The following is a 14,667-nucleotide window of genomic DNA, read 5'->3' on the forward strand; positions in this document are numbered from 1 at the left end:
TGCTCTGGTGGATCTGCTCGCTCAGTTCCCCGTCACCTCGTCTAGCCAGCTTCCGCTTTAAAGGGTCAGCTTCTTGACTATTTGCGCTCACCACCTCGTATGATTTAATCCTTTTGCCCACCGCCTTTCGGTGCCAATCCAGTTCAAGGTGTTCCAGTGTGACAATAGGTAAGACCAACTTTTTTTCTTCTATTCATTCTTCTTCATCCTTCAGCCGCCGAGAGAGAATCGCCAGTATCCGCAGCATAATCTCTAATCTCTGGATGTACGCTCCCTTCAACAGCTGCATACCCGAGCCCGCTCTCCGCATTCTCAGCCTTTTCTCCACAGCTGCACTCGAGCTATCATTCGGCGCATTTGCTTTGCGGGAGACGTTTGCTCGTTAATCCCACCAATTGCCCGCCTTGTCTCTCGTTGCCTGTCCCTTTTTCACTTTTCCTTTTTTCCCCTGTGCGTGGCGGTAAGAGACCATCCCCTGCTTCGGTCCATCGCACCCTCGTGCCAATCCAGCTTGCGCTTCCATGCCAGCCAACCCCCCGTTTAGTAAAAGGGAGTGGCCTGCTCCAGCCTCAGGGGAGGCTTCTCGTGCTGCATGTCTTGGCTCTACCAAATCGCATTTTTCTACTTCTCTATCGGGCTTTGATTATTAAGACTAACGCCATTGATTTCCATTTAGAGCTGTCCAGTCGGTCCCTTCGTTGTCCTTAAACGGCGCCCCTTTCCCCGGTCCCTTTTGCATTTTTCGATCGAATTTCCAGCCTACATGATCCCGGCTTTGTTCCCAGCCACAGTCACTCTTTTCCATTAGTTTCTTCACCACGCTCCTTAATATCTTAATATCTTAATTCCTAGGGCTGCATTCACTCCTTGATAGCACCCAAGGCTCGCTCTTTACTCAATAGTCTCTCCCACTCAAAGATTCCTGGAGAACTTTCCCGACACTCTTTTAGACATATAATCAACACCGACCCATCTAATTTTACAGCAAATCCTCATCCACCATGGCCTACGCTCACCCCGACGAACACTTCTTCATCGAGAGCGATGAACCCCAGTCCAGTACTCGCAGCTTCCGAGACACCGCAAAGATGCTTGCGCGCAGTCGGCAAGAGACGATTGCTTGCGAGCTCTCTCGTCTTGCCGGCGAGGAGTACCTGGGGGACATCATGACGCATATGCGACACATGGAGGCATGTTATTCAGTTTGGGCTATTTGGCAATCTCGCGCTAACAATCATCTACAGGAGGAGACCCTTCCCGATGCTAACCTCATTGACATGCAACGTGAGATCCAATGGTTTATGCGACCGTACCTCATCGACTTCCTCATCGAGGCCCATGCCGCTTTCGCCTTACTGCCTGAGACTCTGTTCCTCACCGTCAACTTACTGGATCGATACTGCTCACGACGAGTGGTGTATAAGCAGCACTACCAGCTCGTTGGCTGCGCCGCTCTCCTCATCGCAGCCAAGTATGGCGACAAGAAGGACCGGGTACCTCAGATTCATGAACTCAACAACATGTGCTGCGGCCTGTACGATGCCGGCATGTTTACGCAAATGGAGATGCACGTCTTGAACACTCTCGAGTGGACCATTGGCCACCCCACTGTCGACTTCTTTACCCAGCTCATGGTTGCTGAAGAGCAGGACGACAAGGAGGTGGAGCACATGGCCGCTTACCTGTGCGAGATTGCCCTGTATCATCGTGACTTTGTTTCGACCAAGCCTTCGATGATGGCACGCTCCTCACTGGCTTTGGCGAGAGCCATCCTGGGCCGACCCGAGGTCAACGACGGCGACTGGGATCACACCGAGAACCTGACCCTGTTGACTCTCTCTCAGCACCTCAACCAGCCTTCGCCAACCCTTGCTCGCAAGTACTCTTCATCATCCCTGTCCAAGGCATCTCAGAAACTGGCAGACTTCATGGCCGAGCAGGCCGCCATGGCCAGACGCCAAGCCAACCCCCCGTCACCAGCTGCCGAGACTCCTTCAAGACATGCCGCCGACATCTACAGCACCCCTCAGAAGGGCCATGGCGCTGCCGCTGGCTTCGACGGTTACCTCACGCCTCCCATTACTCCCGACAATGCTTATGGAAATGCGGCCAAGGAGACTTACCACCAGTTACCTCCTCGGTGCCCCGTCACGCCAACTCCTCCTCAGAGCCATCCCTCTGCATACTCCCAACATGTACAACAATACGCTGCTTTCGTGAACCAACACGGAATCCACCAGCACTAGAAGCTTTGGTGGCGCATACGTTTGGCATAGTCGATCGATTAATACAGTACACGCTTCTTCTCCCACCTTCATCCATATTAGCTTATGGGTGGCGGAGGATGTTCATGTTTCAATTTCGAGGTCATGGCGATGGGCTCGACTTTTTCCAAGCAATAACATTCAACCTTGATAGTCACTCTCAGAATGATCTGTCTCATATCTACGTCATGGCATTTAGCGATTGATTTTAATTCATTTTTCTTTTCGTATTTTTTTCTTTATTTTGTTATCTATTTTCGCAAATCAAATTTCTCAGCAAGTCTTCATGGCACCAAAAAAAATGGAACGCGGATCATACCCAATTTTCCTCGAATCGTTTTTTATTTTTATTTTCGGTTTTTTGCGCTTCTGGGGCAATGTGCGTGGTTTCCACGGGTATGGAGCACGCATATCCAGGAGTTGCGCATACTCCCGATAGAAAAAGGGGGTTTTGTCTTGTGGTGGATTTAGTATTTGAGGGGATAGAGGAGTTGAAGGGGGAATTTGGCCAGCCTTCAGATTGAGGGTAAAAAGGAACAATAAGAATGCAATGTGGCCGAGAAAAAAACAGTCACGGATACCACGGAGCGGAGAGGGAAGAGGCTTTAAAGGATTATCGGTGCGAGAAGCAGCGGAAGTTGCGTTTTTCTTTTTTTTCCTGCTTTCGGATCTAATCTCTACTTGGCATATGGGAGGAACATGAGCCTTGTTGCAATACAAGGCAATTGGTGTATAATTCTTTCGAAAAGCAGATGGGCAAATGGCGGACGGATTGATACCCATCGCTCTCCAAGGGATTGGAACAAATGAGCTTTATCCGTCCATTTGGCCGATCGAAGGTGGGATAGATGCGTGGGCTGCCCAGATATGGCCTCTCACAAAATTTACCCCCTCAGCTTGTACATATAAGGTAGTGTGGACAGGCACACAAAAAAAAAGAAGTAAAGGTTCTTTTTTTGCAGCAGTGCGTGTGCTTTCTAGCGGAACCAAAGATGAGAAAAAAGTGGTTTCTACTCGCCTGTTTTTGTCTGTCTTGTATGTAACGTGGTGCAGCTAGTAGTATGGTTTTAATTCTTCCACGCCTACACTGGCGAGTGACGACGAGACTCCTGATTCCATGTTCCTACTCTGTAATAATATGGTGATGTTTGTGAAGCATGCAGATCAATGTGGCTTGAACTGTGCTTTGATATTCAGGGGTGACGATGTTCCTTTTGTTCGTATCTACGGAGCATATCCTCCTGCATCATTCTTCCTGGCTTATCAGAGAGCGGATTTAATCTTAGTACATTCTACAGTAGAGCTTGGTATGCGCCAAGATGAGCGGATATCAATAGTTTGATGAGGGTGCATGGGATGTATCACGAGATGACTAAGCGACACTGTAAGCGGAAGAGGCTTTTCCCCCAGCTGTCGTGTGAGAATTAAACAGCTGGATGGGCTCCATACTACGAAACACGGGGGCTGAGTGGAAGATTGGGTGAGATTGAATCCCATCCGTTTGGCATGATTATTTGATGGTTGGAAGAGAAATACCGCCGTTGGTTAGACTGAAGGCTGGTATGTGTGCTGTAAAAGGGGAAGGGAGAAGGGATGGATGTGTGGCTTGAGAGGTTGGTTGGTGAACAAAAGGACAAAGAGAATTGTGAATATAGGTGGTTGAAGTGGAGTAATTAAGGAGATTTATGAAGACAAAAAAAGAAGACTATAGGGTATTTTTTATTTTCCCTTTGGGCTATGAGGTTTGGATGAATGAAACGATGAGAGGTTGGTTATAGCATTAAGAGGGTTGGTGATGCTCCTTCGAAGGACACTTCTTTGTGTACGTTTGGTGGCCGGTGGCTTTAGTGTAAAGGGGAAATGTAGGGATATGGAAAGGAATTTTCGTTTGGCATTAGGGTTTTCCCCTTGTGGCCGAATTCGGAGATGCCTTGAAGAGAGCATTTTCTTTGTGTTGAGGTTATTGATCTGTAGTTAGTGGCAAGGGGGTTTATTGTGTCTTTGTATATCGGCACATGGCAACATGCTCTGACTGGCCTGTTTCATGGACAACTTTATTTCAATAACCCATACATTGAAATAATTAATATGTTATAGTTCGAATTTGCCAGCCGGCGTCCTTTTTCGCGATGATATCAATTGCTTGTGGTGACTGTTAGTTATAGGCAAAGCTACCCTGGAGTCGTGAGACAGGGGCTAAATTTTCACCTATCAATTGATACCATCAATATCCACCAATAGTGAACAGCATCTACCTTAGTGGCAATGCTTAATGTAATTTCCATATGAGAAATTATTGGCTAATTGAATTCATTGGAGACTTTTCTTTGTCAAGATATTGCTCTTTGTTCTCTTAGCTGTGCCTTCGAATAAAGGCCAATGCCCTCATGTAACCTGAATGTTACAGAGTTAGCCGATATAAGCGTGGCTAAAAGAGAAAAATAAAGACTTTATGAGTTTTCGCTAGCAAAATTAGAATAGAATACGAATAGATGCTATTACGCCTTATCTGATGCATCGGTGGCCCTCAACAAAGAGCCTTTGTGACGTCTAGTATCGCCGACCTGAGGCTGCCCAAAACGGCTTTGGAGTCTCATGATTTCCGGAATAGAGACTCAAAGAACTGCCGAATGCTTAAAATATATCTTATTCACAGTCAATATATTGCAAACAATGGAGACTGAAATTGCAATGTGTGGCCAAAGCTGCTGCCATTAATGAACCCAAAGGAGGTTGACATATTCTTCTCCCCGTTTTATCTTGAGGACCTTTCCTCTTACGGTTGCTTGAGAAGATCCTCCACAATTGTTTAGCAAATGAATAGAATTGATTCAAACACAGCATTTATTTGATCTTTTGAAGAGACCTACGATTTGTGGTATCGTGCCATGTCAGTCACCGTCTGCTCACCGGCCACAGAGGTGGAAGAGGTTGAGCTTGCTCCGTCGAATGCGAAACTTCGCCCCCGAGGACGTAAAGTCGCTGAAGATGAAGCGGCTGGGAAGTTGCAGCTCGAGCTGTTGGAGAGGGTTGAGGATATCCTTGGTAAGTTGTACCGGTTTACCGATCAACCTGAGCGATTACGAGATTGAAAAGCAATATCGAATCTGACTATCTTTTTTTTCCGCTACACAGAGAAGATAGGGAAGATTCTCTCTCGGAATTTCCACAAGCTACCAATGAAAGTACAGGATTTGGGTTCTTCGACAGGACATGGAGATCTCTTGCAGCGTTTAAATCTTCTCGCGAGTGATCGCGTTTTGGACGACTTTTTACAGGAGAATGCCCCCTGCCGCCGACTATTCTCAGAGCTGTTTTGCTGCCGCTACTCATATTTGAAGGAAAAAGAGAGCACTGAAAATACCAGTGGCGATGAAGACCAGAAAATATCGCTTGCCGGATTATTCAACGATGCATTCAAATCCAGAAACTCAGCAAAGGTGGACAGTCTAGGCTGGCTACCTGTCGCCAAAGGTATAGTGAATCACATACATCTCTACAACTCACGCCCTTATAAATGCGTAATTTACTGACATTGCACAAAGAGAATGGAGATATCGAGAGTACAGTAACTCTGAAGAAAGGGTCACGTTTGCGACCTCTTACAACAAACTTAACTTCCAAGGATGCGCTATTCGAGTGCATAGACGCATACGACGGCTTCGACCCCATTTACAGCGATTCATTAGGGATGTTCTCGATCATAGATCCAATCTCTCTCCATGAGCTTGAGCTAGTGGAGAAGATGTATTCCCATATAGACACGCTATTAAGCAAGGAGTCAGTAGACGAAGTCGTCCAAGGCGTGCTACATATGGCGCCCCAGCTCAAGAAAGCATTCCTTGAGAGATTTTCTAAATTCTCAGATCTTTCACAAAAGTTTCAAAAAGAGTTTCAGAAGAAGATATTCTCCCAGCTACCGACAAAATCTGGAATCGAATTGGAAATGACCATCGAAAGACACGATCCAGGAGAGAGTACAGATGGAGATGAAGCCGGAGACGAGAGCATGGATTTTGAATCTGAGCTCTCGCAGAACTTAAGTCGACGGCCTGGAACTTCCATCACTCCAGCTGATTTCCAGCTGCAGCCATATAAAGGATGGCATATAGAGGGACCAAGAATCCAGCTAGCCAGGGCCAAGAATTTCCTTGCCGACTGCGACGTCGATCGAACAGTAGACTGGGAGCGCAAGTTGGCAGAGCTGACCGAGTATTTTGCATATCTTCAGTCTAGATTCCAAGGAGAAGATTGGATTCACGATCTCAAAGACGCTCTCGACATGCTGCGAGCACATTGGATCTTTGAGAACTACCACTACGGAAATCCACAACTCATAGTCGACTTTCCAAAAGATATCTGGCTGACTCAAAGCAAGAGGCTACCTCCGCTTCCAGGCCCTGAGATCACCCTTCGTCCTCAGCGGCGTGATTTGGCGGGCCCTAGATGCCTTCTTCATGTGGATGTGGCGAGTGCTCACGACCAGCAGTACGAACTGCCGGCCGAAGTCCTGAGAAGAGATTACTTGGAGCTCTACTGGAAGGATAATGAGAAGTTTTGGGCGGCTGGCCCGTTTGCGGATGCGACAGAGCCGGTAAATCTTGCGGCGTGGGAGAATGAAGCTTACGAAGAATGTATGGATGGCAGTATGGCACAGACAGTAAAGTTCCTTGAGGGCAAAGGTAGCTTTCGTCCTCCGCAAAGAAGCAACGGCAGCCACGATAGTGCCTTGAAAGTCAAAAGAGAGACTCTGGAAGCTTTTGCTAGATTTCGCGGCGGCAGGCGTGCGGCTCTTCAGCAGTGCCTTGGCATCTTCAACCATGACGAGAATCGGAAAATGTGTAGCATTTTGCGCGTTCTCGCTCTTCCTGAGCCTGTTGAGGAGAAAAAGGACAAGAAGCCTGATGCCGGAATTGTCTTCACTACAAAGAAGCTGGCGAACCCGCCCGAGAAAGAATCGAGGGATCCTTGGGCTTATACAAGATCCTATCAACAGCTCAAGAAAGAGGAATTACATTGGGCTCAATGGGCGAAGGGCCATTCTATGGAGAAGTCATCTGCCTTGTTATTTTCTGAAGACAATGAATTAGGTATAGAGCTCCCTAAGAACTGGAAAGGCCCTGTGTTGTCTGATTCGATGAATCTCAGCATGAGAAAAACGTATGAACATTTGCGACGCTGTCAAAAGATCCACCAAGGTTTGAAGCGAGCTGCAAAAAGAGCACCTCGAGATTTCATTATCAGACTTTTGGAAGCCGTGGAGATTGGTCTGGATGGGCAAGAATCTGCAACAAAGGATATGAATCTGAGGTTCGGCGAGCACGAGTACGAATCGACCGATAGACATAGTTTTGCCAACATTCGTCCTACAGAAGCGGCATGGCTAGAGTATATTTGCCAGCCGTCGCGGAATCGTCCATACATGCTAGAAGAATCTCTTGGTAAGCGAGGAGATCTCATGCTGTCCAGAGTAGCGTGCATGATGAATGATATCAGCCCTATATCGCTATTCAGAGATACAAAACCGAGAACAATGAAATATTTTCTTAAAGAGCTGAATGTGGGATGTCGTGGGCCGGTAAAGAGGTATAAATTCACTGAGAAAGATGTTAAGCTGCTGGCGCCAAAGCTGCACGATTTGAAGATCCTGAGGTAAGATTTTCTTTCCCCTTTCCCCTTTCCCCTATCCTCTTGGAATGTTGAATTAAATGGCTAATAATGAGCAGACTTTACACGAACCTATTGAATGGAGAATGGATGTTTGGGCGGCCAGAGACAGAGTTTCATCCTGAAGATTTGGTCAACTGGCCTAATTATGAGCCTCAAGAACAGCAAACCCAGTCTTCGGACGATGATTTTCCCGCGCAAGTCTCCGTCATTCCCGCATCCTCTGAGGATTTCTACGAGTATCCAAAGGGCATACCTAAAAAAGAAGACGTCATCTCTCTTCGAGACTTCATCAAGGATCCAGTAAGGAGCCCCGAGTGGCGTAGGCGAACTGCGAATTTCTTCCACTGCTTGGGCTACCGCCTAGGCAAGTCGCTCAAGGCGCTTCAGAGACAGCATGAAGAGAATCAAGAGAAAACCAGTGACCTTGATGCGCAGGAGGATAGCGACTCTATTCTCCACGCCGCAATCTCACGCTGGGAGGACGATGCCGAGAGGCTTCCCAACGACCCATTAAACTGCCCAGCGAACGAAAGCAGCTCCTGGCGTATGACCATGACATATGACGACGTGATCAAAACTGCAGATCTAGAGACCTATGAAAAATACCAAGATGGTTGTCTCGCGTGGAAAGAGGCCTCTGAGATTGTACGCAAGAATCTTATACGTGAGGTATATGAGAACAAGACGATGTTGTGGCCGCTTCCTCTGCCGTACAATAGCTACACTACGAACTATCAAGTTGCAGACCCAACAACTTGGCGAGAGCGGCTCTCGAAGTACTGGAAGGGCGAAGAGTCTACGGCGACTCATAAAGCTCGAGTCGATGCCCTTGACGCTCATATCCAGAAGGAAATGGAAATCTCTGAGAAGAAACGAGACATTACGGCAATTCAGGAACAAAATCTGAAGCCAACACGTCGCGAGCCAGTCTGGACATTTGGACATCCGTCAAGAAAGAAGGCGGTTCACTTGTTCTGGGACATTAATAACTGGCCGGTACATCTTCAGTCGGAGAGCAAAAGGCAGATCATTGCCTCTAGAGGTCCCAAGAGGCAGAAACATAGTGATGATGCTGTGAATGATGAAGCCATCTCTACCTTTGCTGAGAAAATGGAGATTGACGAAGATGAAATGCCATATTGGAAGAAGGCAGAGCAGCGGCGAAAGTTTGTCCCTGGCAGAGATGAATTCTGGATGGGGGACACACCACTGCAAAAAAAGGAATTTGAGAATAGAATGAAGATGAATAAGTCTAAAATTGGATGTGAAACGAGTTGCTAAATTTGTGTTAAGAGCCGGGTTAAACTGACCATCTCCAAAATCCATAGAGCTTGCGCCACCGGGATCGAAGAAATACATCTGGGGAGACGCCCTCAAAACAGCCGTGTTTGGTCCACCCCCAAAGAGGAAATCCGAGGTTATCTCTGATGACTTACCATCTCTACTTGCGAATCAGATACCGCAGAGTCGACCAGCCAAGAGACGACGTCGTGGTACGCAGACTTCGGTACGGAAGATGGGAGAGCACGAAGAACGGGACTTGTTCGCGATAGCCAGAGGCGAAAAAGGTATTCGAGAAACGTCCAACACGATCCCTATTTATGCTCGGAGCATGCCTTTGGAGATGGGTGAGGTGACGTATTATATCCCTGATGGGAAGGTCCAAGGAGATGCTATGGAGGTTGATGAGCCTAAGATTGAACTTGGATTGCCGATAAAGAAATAGCTAGGAGGCTGGGCGTTAAGAATAGTTGAATATATATGGCTGGAATTTGATTTTGCTTGGACAAGTTCGTTATTGGATATGCATGGTGTGGAAAGGGGGATTCTGCCTGATTAGCTAACTCCTATCATTAGTTTGTTAATATATATAATCGTTGTAGCTCAAAAGAAGACGAAACCCGTCTTCATATTTAAGAGGAAGAAAAATGGGCAAGAAAAATGGGAGGGTTTCATAGTAGAATCACCAATGGGCACATCTAGACGCAATTTTGAATGAAAGAAACGCCAGTTGAAAATTTTTAATTTCTTCACTTCAGATCATGGCCATTTTTATATCCTCATGATGCTCATGTCCGAACCAAAGTCCTAACCGGCCGAACCATGCAATGAAACACAAGTTGTATCGTGACTCCGCGCACCGTTTCCAGTCCTCCTCACCACTACACTCCTTCAGTTTCTTCCCTTAGTATCGCTTGCCTTCCCTCAGGGTGTCGGAGAACTCCTCCAGAGGGGATCTGATCAGCTTGGTCTCCTTCCACAGGTTGGGGGTCAGGAAGCCGTAGGTGTTGGAAACGGCAGAGAAGGTGGCCTTGAGGGTGTTCTCGAGGGTCTTGGTGGAACCGGCGGATGAACTGTAGGCATCCTCGACACCGGCGAGCTGGAGGAATCGCTTAACAGCGGGGGATGCGACAATGCCGGTACCACGGGGGGCAGGGATAAGCTATTGCAGAGAATGCCGTGTCAGTAAAAAACCATTTCCCTCTTCATTTCATTCCAATTTTCCAACCCCAAAAAGCAGCAAAAATAGGGCGGGTTGAGCTTACTCGGACAGTGACGGAACCGCACTTGCCAGACTCCTTGCAGGGCAGGGAGTGAGGCAGACCAAGGTTGGAACCCCAGTAACCTCTTCGGACGGGGATGACGCTCAGCTTGGCGATGATGATAGCGGCACGGATGGCAGTGGCGACTTCCTTGGAGGTCTTGATTCCGAGACCGACGTGGCCCTCGGAGTCACCAATGATGACGATGGCCTTGAATCGGGTTCGCTGACCGGCACGGGTCTGCTTCTGGACGGGCTTGATCTATATTTCGAGAAAACAAAAAGATATCTGGTTAGCTCAAACTGTTCCCATTTTGCAGCACTTTCGGCCCAACAGTCTCGCTCCCTCCTATTCTCTTGTCCTAGCAGGAAGCCGAGCAAAGCAATTGGGCCCATCTCAAACGGAAAATGCAATGCGCACCTTCATGACCTCATCCTTCAGCTTGGGGAGGAACTGGTCGACAATCTGGTACTCCTTGATGGGCAGAGAGTGCAGGTAGATCTCCTCCATGCTGGAGATCTTGCCAGCCTTGACAAGACGGCCCAGCTTGGTGACGGGCTGCCACTCCTTCTCCTCGCTCTTGCCGCCACGGCGACCACGGCCACGGCCACGACCACGGCCACGATCACCACCACGACCACGGTCACCACCGCGAGAAGCGAAACCACCGCCACGAGCACCGCCGCGATCAGCCATTGTGTATTATGGATTTGTTGTTTTTTGCGGCGAGGAAGTTGGTCGGGATAGACGATGCGCAGGATCGGCCCTGATGTTGTTTTTCGTCGAGTTGTGGCCCTCGTAACTGGGGAACTTTTTCGCTGGCGGGGTCTAGTACCACTTGGGAATTTTACGGGTGTGGTCTGGGTTAGGCGAGCCCTAACAGAACTGACTTGTGGGTCGCTGCCTCAATTGTTAGGCGAGAACATGGTGGGTCCTTTTTGGGAGCGCTTCACCGAGCAGCTGAGTAAGTCCATAAAGGCTCACCTAGGTGAGTCAGCACATTCTTAGTGTCAATAGGTAGGTAGCTGTATGCTCTTTGAAACTTGGACTTGAGGAAAAAAAAAGAAGAGGACTCAGTCGAGGATAATACTGCCAGCACTGAAAATGGTAAAATGGACATCTGGAGGCTGCCTAATTCTTTGGGAGAGCTTTTTTTTTTTTTTTTTTTTTTTTTTTTGTTCACCAGATCCGCATGTAAGTTGAGATAGTTGAGACCACGATATCGCACCAAGCAATACACAAACACACGAGAGCTGAGGGCTATCCGTAATTCAATATTTGTACATGGCCCAAAAGGCATAGTAATCATAAACAGAAAAGGGAGGGTATCGTGGCTCGAATAAAGCGACAGCAAGCTGTACAAACAAAGGTTACCCCTACTCCGACTTGAGGATCAAATTCTCCGACGGCTGAACTCGCTGAGCCCATTCACTGTCATTCTGTTAGCTGCTGGTTCTTATAAAGTAGATTAACAACGTGAGGTAAAAAACTTACGTCCAACCACCATCATAAACTTTTCTAGCGTTGGGATAACCTGCAACTTCCAAGGCAGTGTCAATGGCGCATGCAGTGACACCAGTTCCGCAGGTAGAGATGATGGGCTTGTTAGGGTCGACTCCCTTCTCCTCAAAGACTTTCTTCAGTTGATCTGCGGGCAGAAACGTCTTGGTTTCAGGATCTAGGACAGCACTAAAAGGTACGCTGATTGATCCTGGCATGTGTCCTGAGGATAGGCCCTCGCGAGGCTCAGGGTCTTTGCCAGTAAAGCGGCCAGTGGGTCTGGCATCCAAGACCTGAATGCCTTCTGCTCCCTCTTTGTTGGAGTCCAAAGCCACCTCTCTAGCCTCTTCGAAGCTAGCAACTCTCTCTGATGCAAGCTCTGGGATAGGATATGGGTTGCACTCGACATTGTATAGTTCTCCGGACTCGGTGGGGTACCCCTCAGCAACCCACTGCTTGAAGTTGTTCAGGATGTGAACCTTGGGATGGCCAAACGCCCTGAATGTCCATGCCACACGAGGGGCGCTAAAGATACCAAGCTCTTTCGTATCGTAGACAACAACTACATCCTCTCGTCGAATGCCCAATTCGCTCATAGCCGCGGCAAAGCCTTTGCCATCTGGTAGCATGTGAGGATATGGGCTGCGCTTGTCGATGGCTTTGTCCAGGTCGAAAAAGCGCGCTTTAGGGATGCGCTGCTCGCGAAAGGCTTGGATACCGGTCCGTTCATCATTGGGGAGAAACCATGCGGCGCATAGGGGAATCACTCGAGCATCGGGGCTAATCGGAGAGGGGGGGTTCTTCTTAAGGGCCTCGTGAAGCTCTTTGGGTGTAACCAAGTAGGATGATAGATTGCGTCTGGTTGACATGCTGGTTCGCAAAAGCTGGTTACCCAGTCTCGGCAGTCCGACTCGGGCAGACTGGCCAACAGGGACTGAGGCCATTGTGGATGATATGAGGTGCAAGTATGGCGCTATCGGCCTTGAGACGTCGTTTTTTTTTTTTCCTTCTGCTGTGGTCGAGCCAGGTGCTGCGCTGAAAAGAGCTTCGAGGCAATTCGATCTGCGTTGCTTATGCCTCGTTTTAGCTTATCTCAGTGGCCTGACCTTAAGCGACCGGCAGCACAGCCATTGCATATAGCAGAAGAGTATTGGTGGTGGAGATGAGGTTTGGATTAGATCATGACACACCAGAAAGCTGCGAAAGGTTGATTTGGCGCTTATGGTGGGGGGAGCTTGGACCACGCATGACATTTGCAGCGAGTGACTCGCATTTGCGATAAGCTGCAAGCACTACAAAATAAACTGGCGGCCTGACGCAATGCATCTGTGCTACCCCGAACTTAGCCCTCGACAGTATCAATAGGCGCCCGGCAAAGACGGCATATTATACCTTAATCAACTATTATTGATTTTACTATCCATCGATTTGCTACCGAGCAGAGGCCTAAAGATGGCACTAACCCGATGGCTTTGCGCCCTGCCCATTCTGCTGCCAACAGCAGCGATGCTGCGAGCTTGGGCTATGCAAGCTCCCGTGGGCCTCTTCATCCACGAGACCGCCAGCCAAGGGCGTTATGTTCTCCAAGATGGGAACAGCGTCCCTATATTGAAGAGCGCGTTCGGAATCCCGATTCTTGACCGTGCCTTTTCTCCGCTCGCCATCATATTCAGCCCATTGGTTTTCTATGACGACCCTAGACTCTGGTGGCAGTGTCTCGTTTTCTTGACAGATGGTGCTTCTATTTCGGCCTTGCTTATGTTTGAGTCTCTGAGAAATGCTAACAAGGGGACTCTCTTCCAAGCGTAAAGAACCTTTTGATCCTCTCCCTCCTGGCGTTTAGTCCTGTACTAACTTATCATTGTAAAGATCATTCTTTTTGCCTACCTTCTTGGGCCAGTTCGTCACTCTGGGATGCGCTACACCAGTTTTTGTTTACTTATTCTACGTATTGTCTCCGCTGAAAAAGTATTCCACTGCCCATGCTCGACAGATTGACCGGGCTGGCATGGCTGCTGTTCTGCCATCGCTCTTTGCAGCATTCCTTTTCCCTCTTGGAGTTTTTCTCTTCCATCATGATCCTGAGGTAAAACACTTGGCAAATTGGTATTGGCAGATTTTCCCAATAACGGGCTCCATACTTCTCTTTGTACTATCAATAGTGATTAGGCCGTTTGTTGCCAATCGTCAAGTCGAAGCCGTCCAGGGACGCAGCACGGCGAGCTTAAACTTCCTAGGAGGAGTTATGGCAATGCTTAGTGCGGCCTCTTATTGGTTCATGCTTGTCTCTTCACCTCTTCCTGTATCAGAAGTGTTCATCCCGAAATTTTTCATTGAGCTCCCTAAAGATTCGTTGACAGCAACTTTTACCCTCTTCCAATATGACTATATCGTTACTGCTGCGGCGGTATTGCTTTGGTTGGTATATAGTTTTGGAGATCTTAAAAATGCTGGCATCTGTCAACTATCCTGGGGTCGAATCTTGCTTTCTTCTATTGCTATTGGCTTGCTTGGTGGTCCAGGAGCTCTGATCTGGGCTGGATGGCTGACAAGAGAAAACACGATGGCAAAATTAGAGCATGCAAAGATGGGTTAAAACACAATTCAGCTATGAGATTAGAATTTACCATAGCCATTTTAGCTGAGGACATATATACAATTTTTTTTTTTTTTTTTTTTGAAACGCTGAG

The 14,667-nt window shown here is 48.0% G+C and overlaps 6 protein-coding genes across 6 annotated transcripts; 3 read left to right on the forward strand and 3 right to left on the reverse strand.

Annotated features, from left to right (window-relative positions):
- The first annotated feature begins 341 nt into the window (after positions 1-341).
- Positions 342-2,392, forward strand: GGI43DRAFT_204378 (cyclin-like protein). Its single transcript, XM_083200107.1, has 2 exons — positions 342-1,190; positions 1,245-2,392. Exons 1-2 carry the CDS (start codon positions 1,002-1,004, stop codon positions 2,244-2,246), a joined length of 1,191 nt encoding a protein of 396 aa, XP_083057099.1. The 5' UTR covers positions 342-1,001; the 3' UTR covers positions 2,247-2,392.
- Positions 2,379-3,287, reverse strand: GGI43DRAFT_204404 (uncharacterized protein). The gene has a single exon (XM_083200109.1). The coding sequence runs from the start codon at positions 3,045-3,047 to the stop codon at positions 2,538-2,540; it is 510 nt and encodes a 169-aa protein (XP_083057100.1). The 5' UTR covers positions 3,048-3,287; the 3' UTR covers positions 2,379-2,537.
- Positions 3,288-5,152: 1,865 nt separating this feature from the next.
- GGI43DRAFT_430354 (uncharacterized protein) lies at positions 5,153-9,660 on the forward strand (the record flags this gene model as incomplete). The annotated part of the gene is made up of 5 exons (XM_083209238.1): positions 5,153-5,309; positions 5,400-5,738; positions 5,810-7,916; positions 7,991-9,207; positions 9,263-9,660. The coding sequence occupies 5 exons, from the start codon at positions 5,153-5,155 to the stop codon at positions 9,658-9,660; spliced, it is 4,218 nt and encodes a 1,405-aa protein (XP_083057101.1).
- A 270-nt stretch (positions 9,661-9,930) lies between these two features.
- On the reverse strand, positions 9,931-11,649 carry GGI43DRAFT_414637 (40S ribosomal protein uS5). The gene is made up of 3 exons (XM_083207057.1): positions 10,898-11,649; positions 10,481-10,738; positions 9,931-10,377 (listed from the first exon to the last, which is right to left on the reverse strand). The coding sequence occupies exons 1-3, from the start codon at positions 11,171-11,173 to the stop codon at positions 10,120-10,122; spliced, it is 792 nt and encodes a 263-aa protein (XP_083057102.1). The 5' UTR covers positions 11,174-11,649; the 3' UTR covers positions 9,931-10,119.
- On the reverse strand, positions 11,514-13,030 carry GGI43DRAFT_204794 (thiosulfate sulfurtransferase). Its single transcript, XM_083200111.1, has 2 exons — positions 11,972-13,030; positions 11,514-11,908 (listed from the first exon to the last, which is right to left on the reverse strand). The coding sequence occupies exons 1-2, from the start codon at positions 12,919-12,921 to the stop codon at positions 11,854-11,856; spliced, it is 1,005 nt and encodes a 334-aa protein (XP_083057103.1). The 5' UTR covers positions 12,922-13,030; the 3' UTR covers positions 11,514-11,853.
- Positions 13,031-13,283: 253 nt separating this feature from the next.
- On the forward strand, positions 13,284-14,660 carry GGI43DRAFT_414643 (concanavalin A-like lectin/glucanase domain-containing protein). The gene is made up of 2 exons (XM_083207058.1): positions 13,284-13,782; positions 13,847-14,660. Exons 1-2 carry the CDS (start codon positions 13,430-13,432, stop codon positions 14,571-14,573), a joined length of 1,080 nt encoding a protein of 359 aa, XP_083057104.1. The 5' UTR covers positions 13,284-13,429; the 3' UTR covers positions 14,574-14,660.
- The last annotated feature ends 7 nt before the right edge of the window (positions 14,661-14,667 follow it).

This window comes from Trichoderma evansii (assembly GCF_050947405.1).
Source record: "Trichoderma evansii strain SZMC 28006 chromosome Unknown GGI43scaffold_23, whole genome shotgun sequence".
In the NCBI taxonomy this organism is placed as follows: domain Eukaryota; kingdom Fungi; phylum Ascomycota; class Sordariomycetes; order Hypocreales; family Hypocreaceae; genus Trichoderma; species Trichoderma evansii.

Bases quoted from the DNA above. Each gene is read 5' to 3' on its own strand.
- GGI43DRAFT_204378 (XM_083200107.1), top strand. From the start codon at position 1,002: ATGGCCTACGCTCACCCCGACGAACACTTCTTCATCGAGAGCGATGAA. The intron at 1,191-1,244 runs GCATGTTATTCA...AATCATCTACAG, and splicing joins CGCATATGCGACACATGGAG to GAGGAGACCCTTCCCGATGC.
- GGI43DRAFT_204404 (XM_083200109.1), bottom strand. From the start codon at position 3,047: ATGGGTATCAATCCGTCCGCCATTTGCCCATCTGCTTTTCGAAAGAAT.
- GGI43DRAFT_414637 (XM_083207057.1), bottom strand. From the start codon at position 11,173: ATGGCTGATCGCGGCGGTGCTCGTGGCGGTGGTTTCGCTTCTCGCGGT. The intron at 10,739-10,897 runs GTGCGCATTGCA...CTCGAAATATAG, and splicing joins TGAAGGATGAGGTCATGAAG to ATCAAGCCCGTCCAGAAGCA. The intron at 10,378-10,480 runs GTAAGCTCAACC...TCTCTGCAATAG, and splicing joins GCGGTTCCGTCACTGTCCGA to CTTATCCCTGCCCCCCGTGG.
- GGI43DRAFT_204794 (XM_083200111.1), bottom strand. From the start codon at position 12,921: ATGGCCTCAGTCCCTGTTGGCCAGTCTGCCCGAGTCGGACTGCCGAGA. The intron at 11,909-11,971 runs GTAAGTTTTTTA...ACAGAATGACAG, and splicing joins GTTTATGATGGTGGTTGGAC to TGAATGGGCTCAGCGAGTTC.
- GGI43DRAFT_414643 (XM_083207058.1), top strand. From the start codon at position 13,430: ATGGCACTAACCCGATGGCTTTGCGCCCTGCCCATTCTGCTGCCAACA. The intron at 13,783-13,846 runs GTAAAGAACCTT...ATCATTGTAAAG, and splicing joins AAGGGGACTCTCTTCCAAGC to ATCATTCTTTTTGCCTACCT.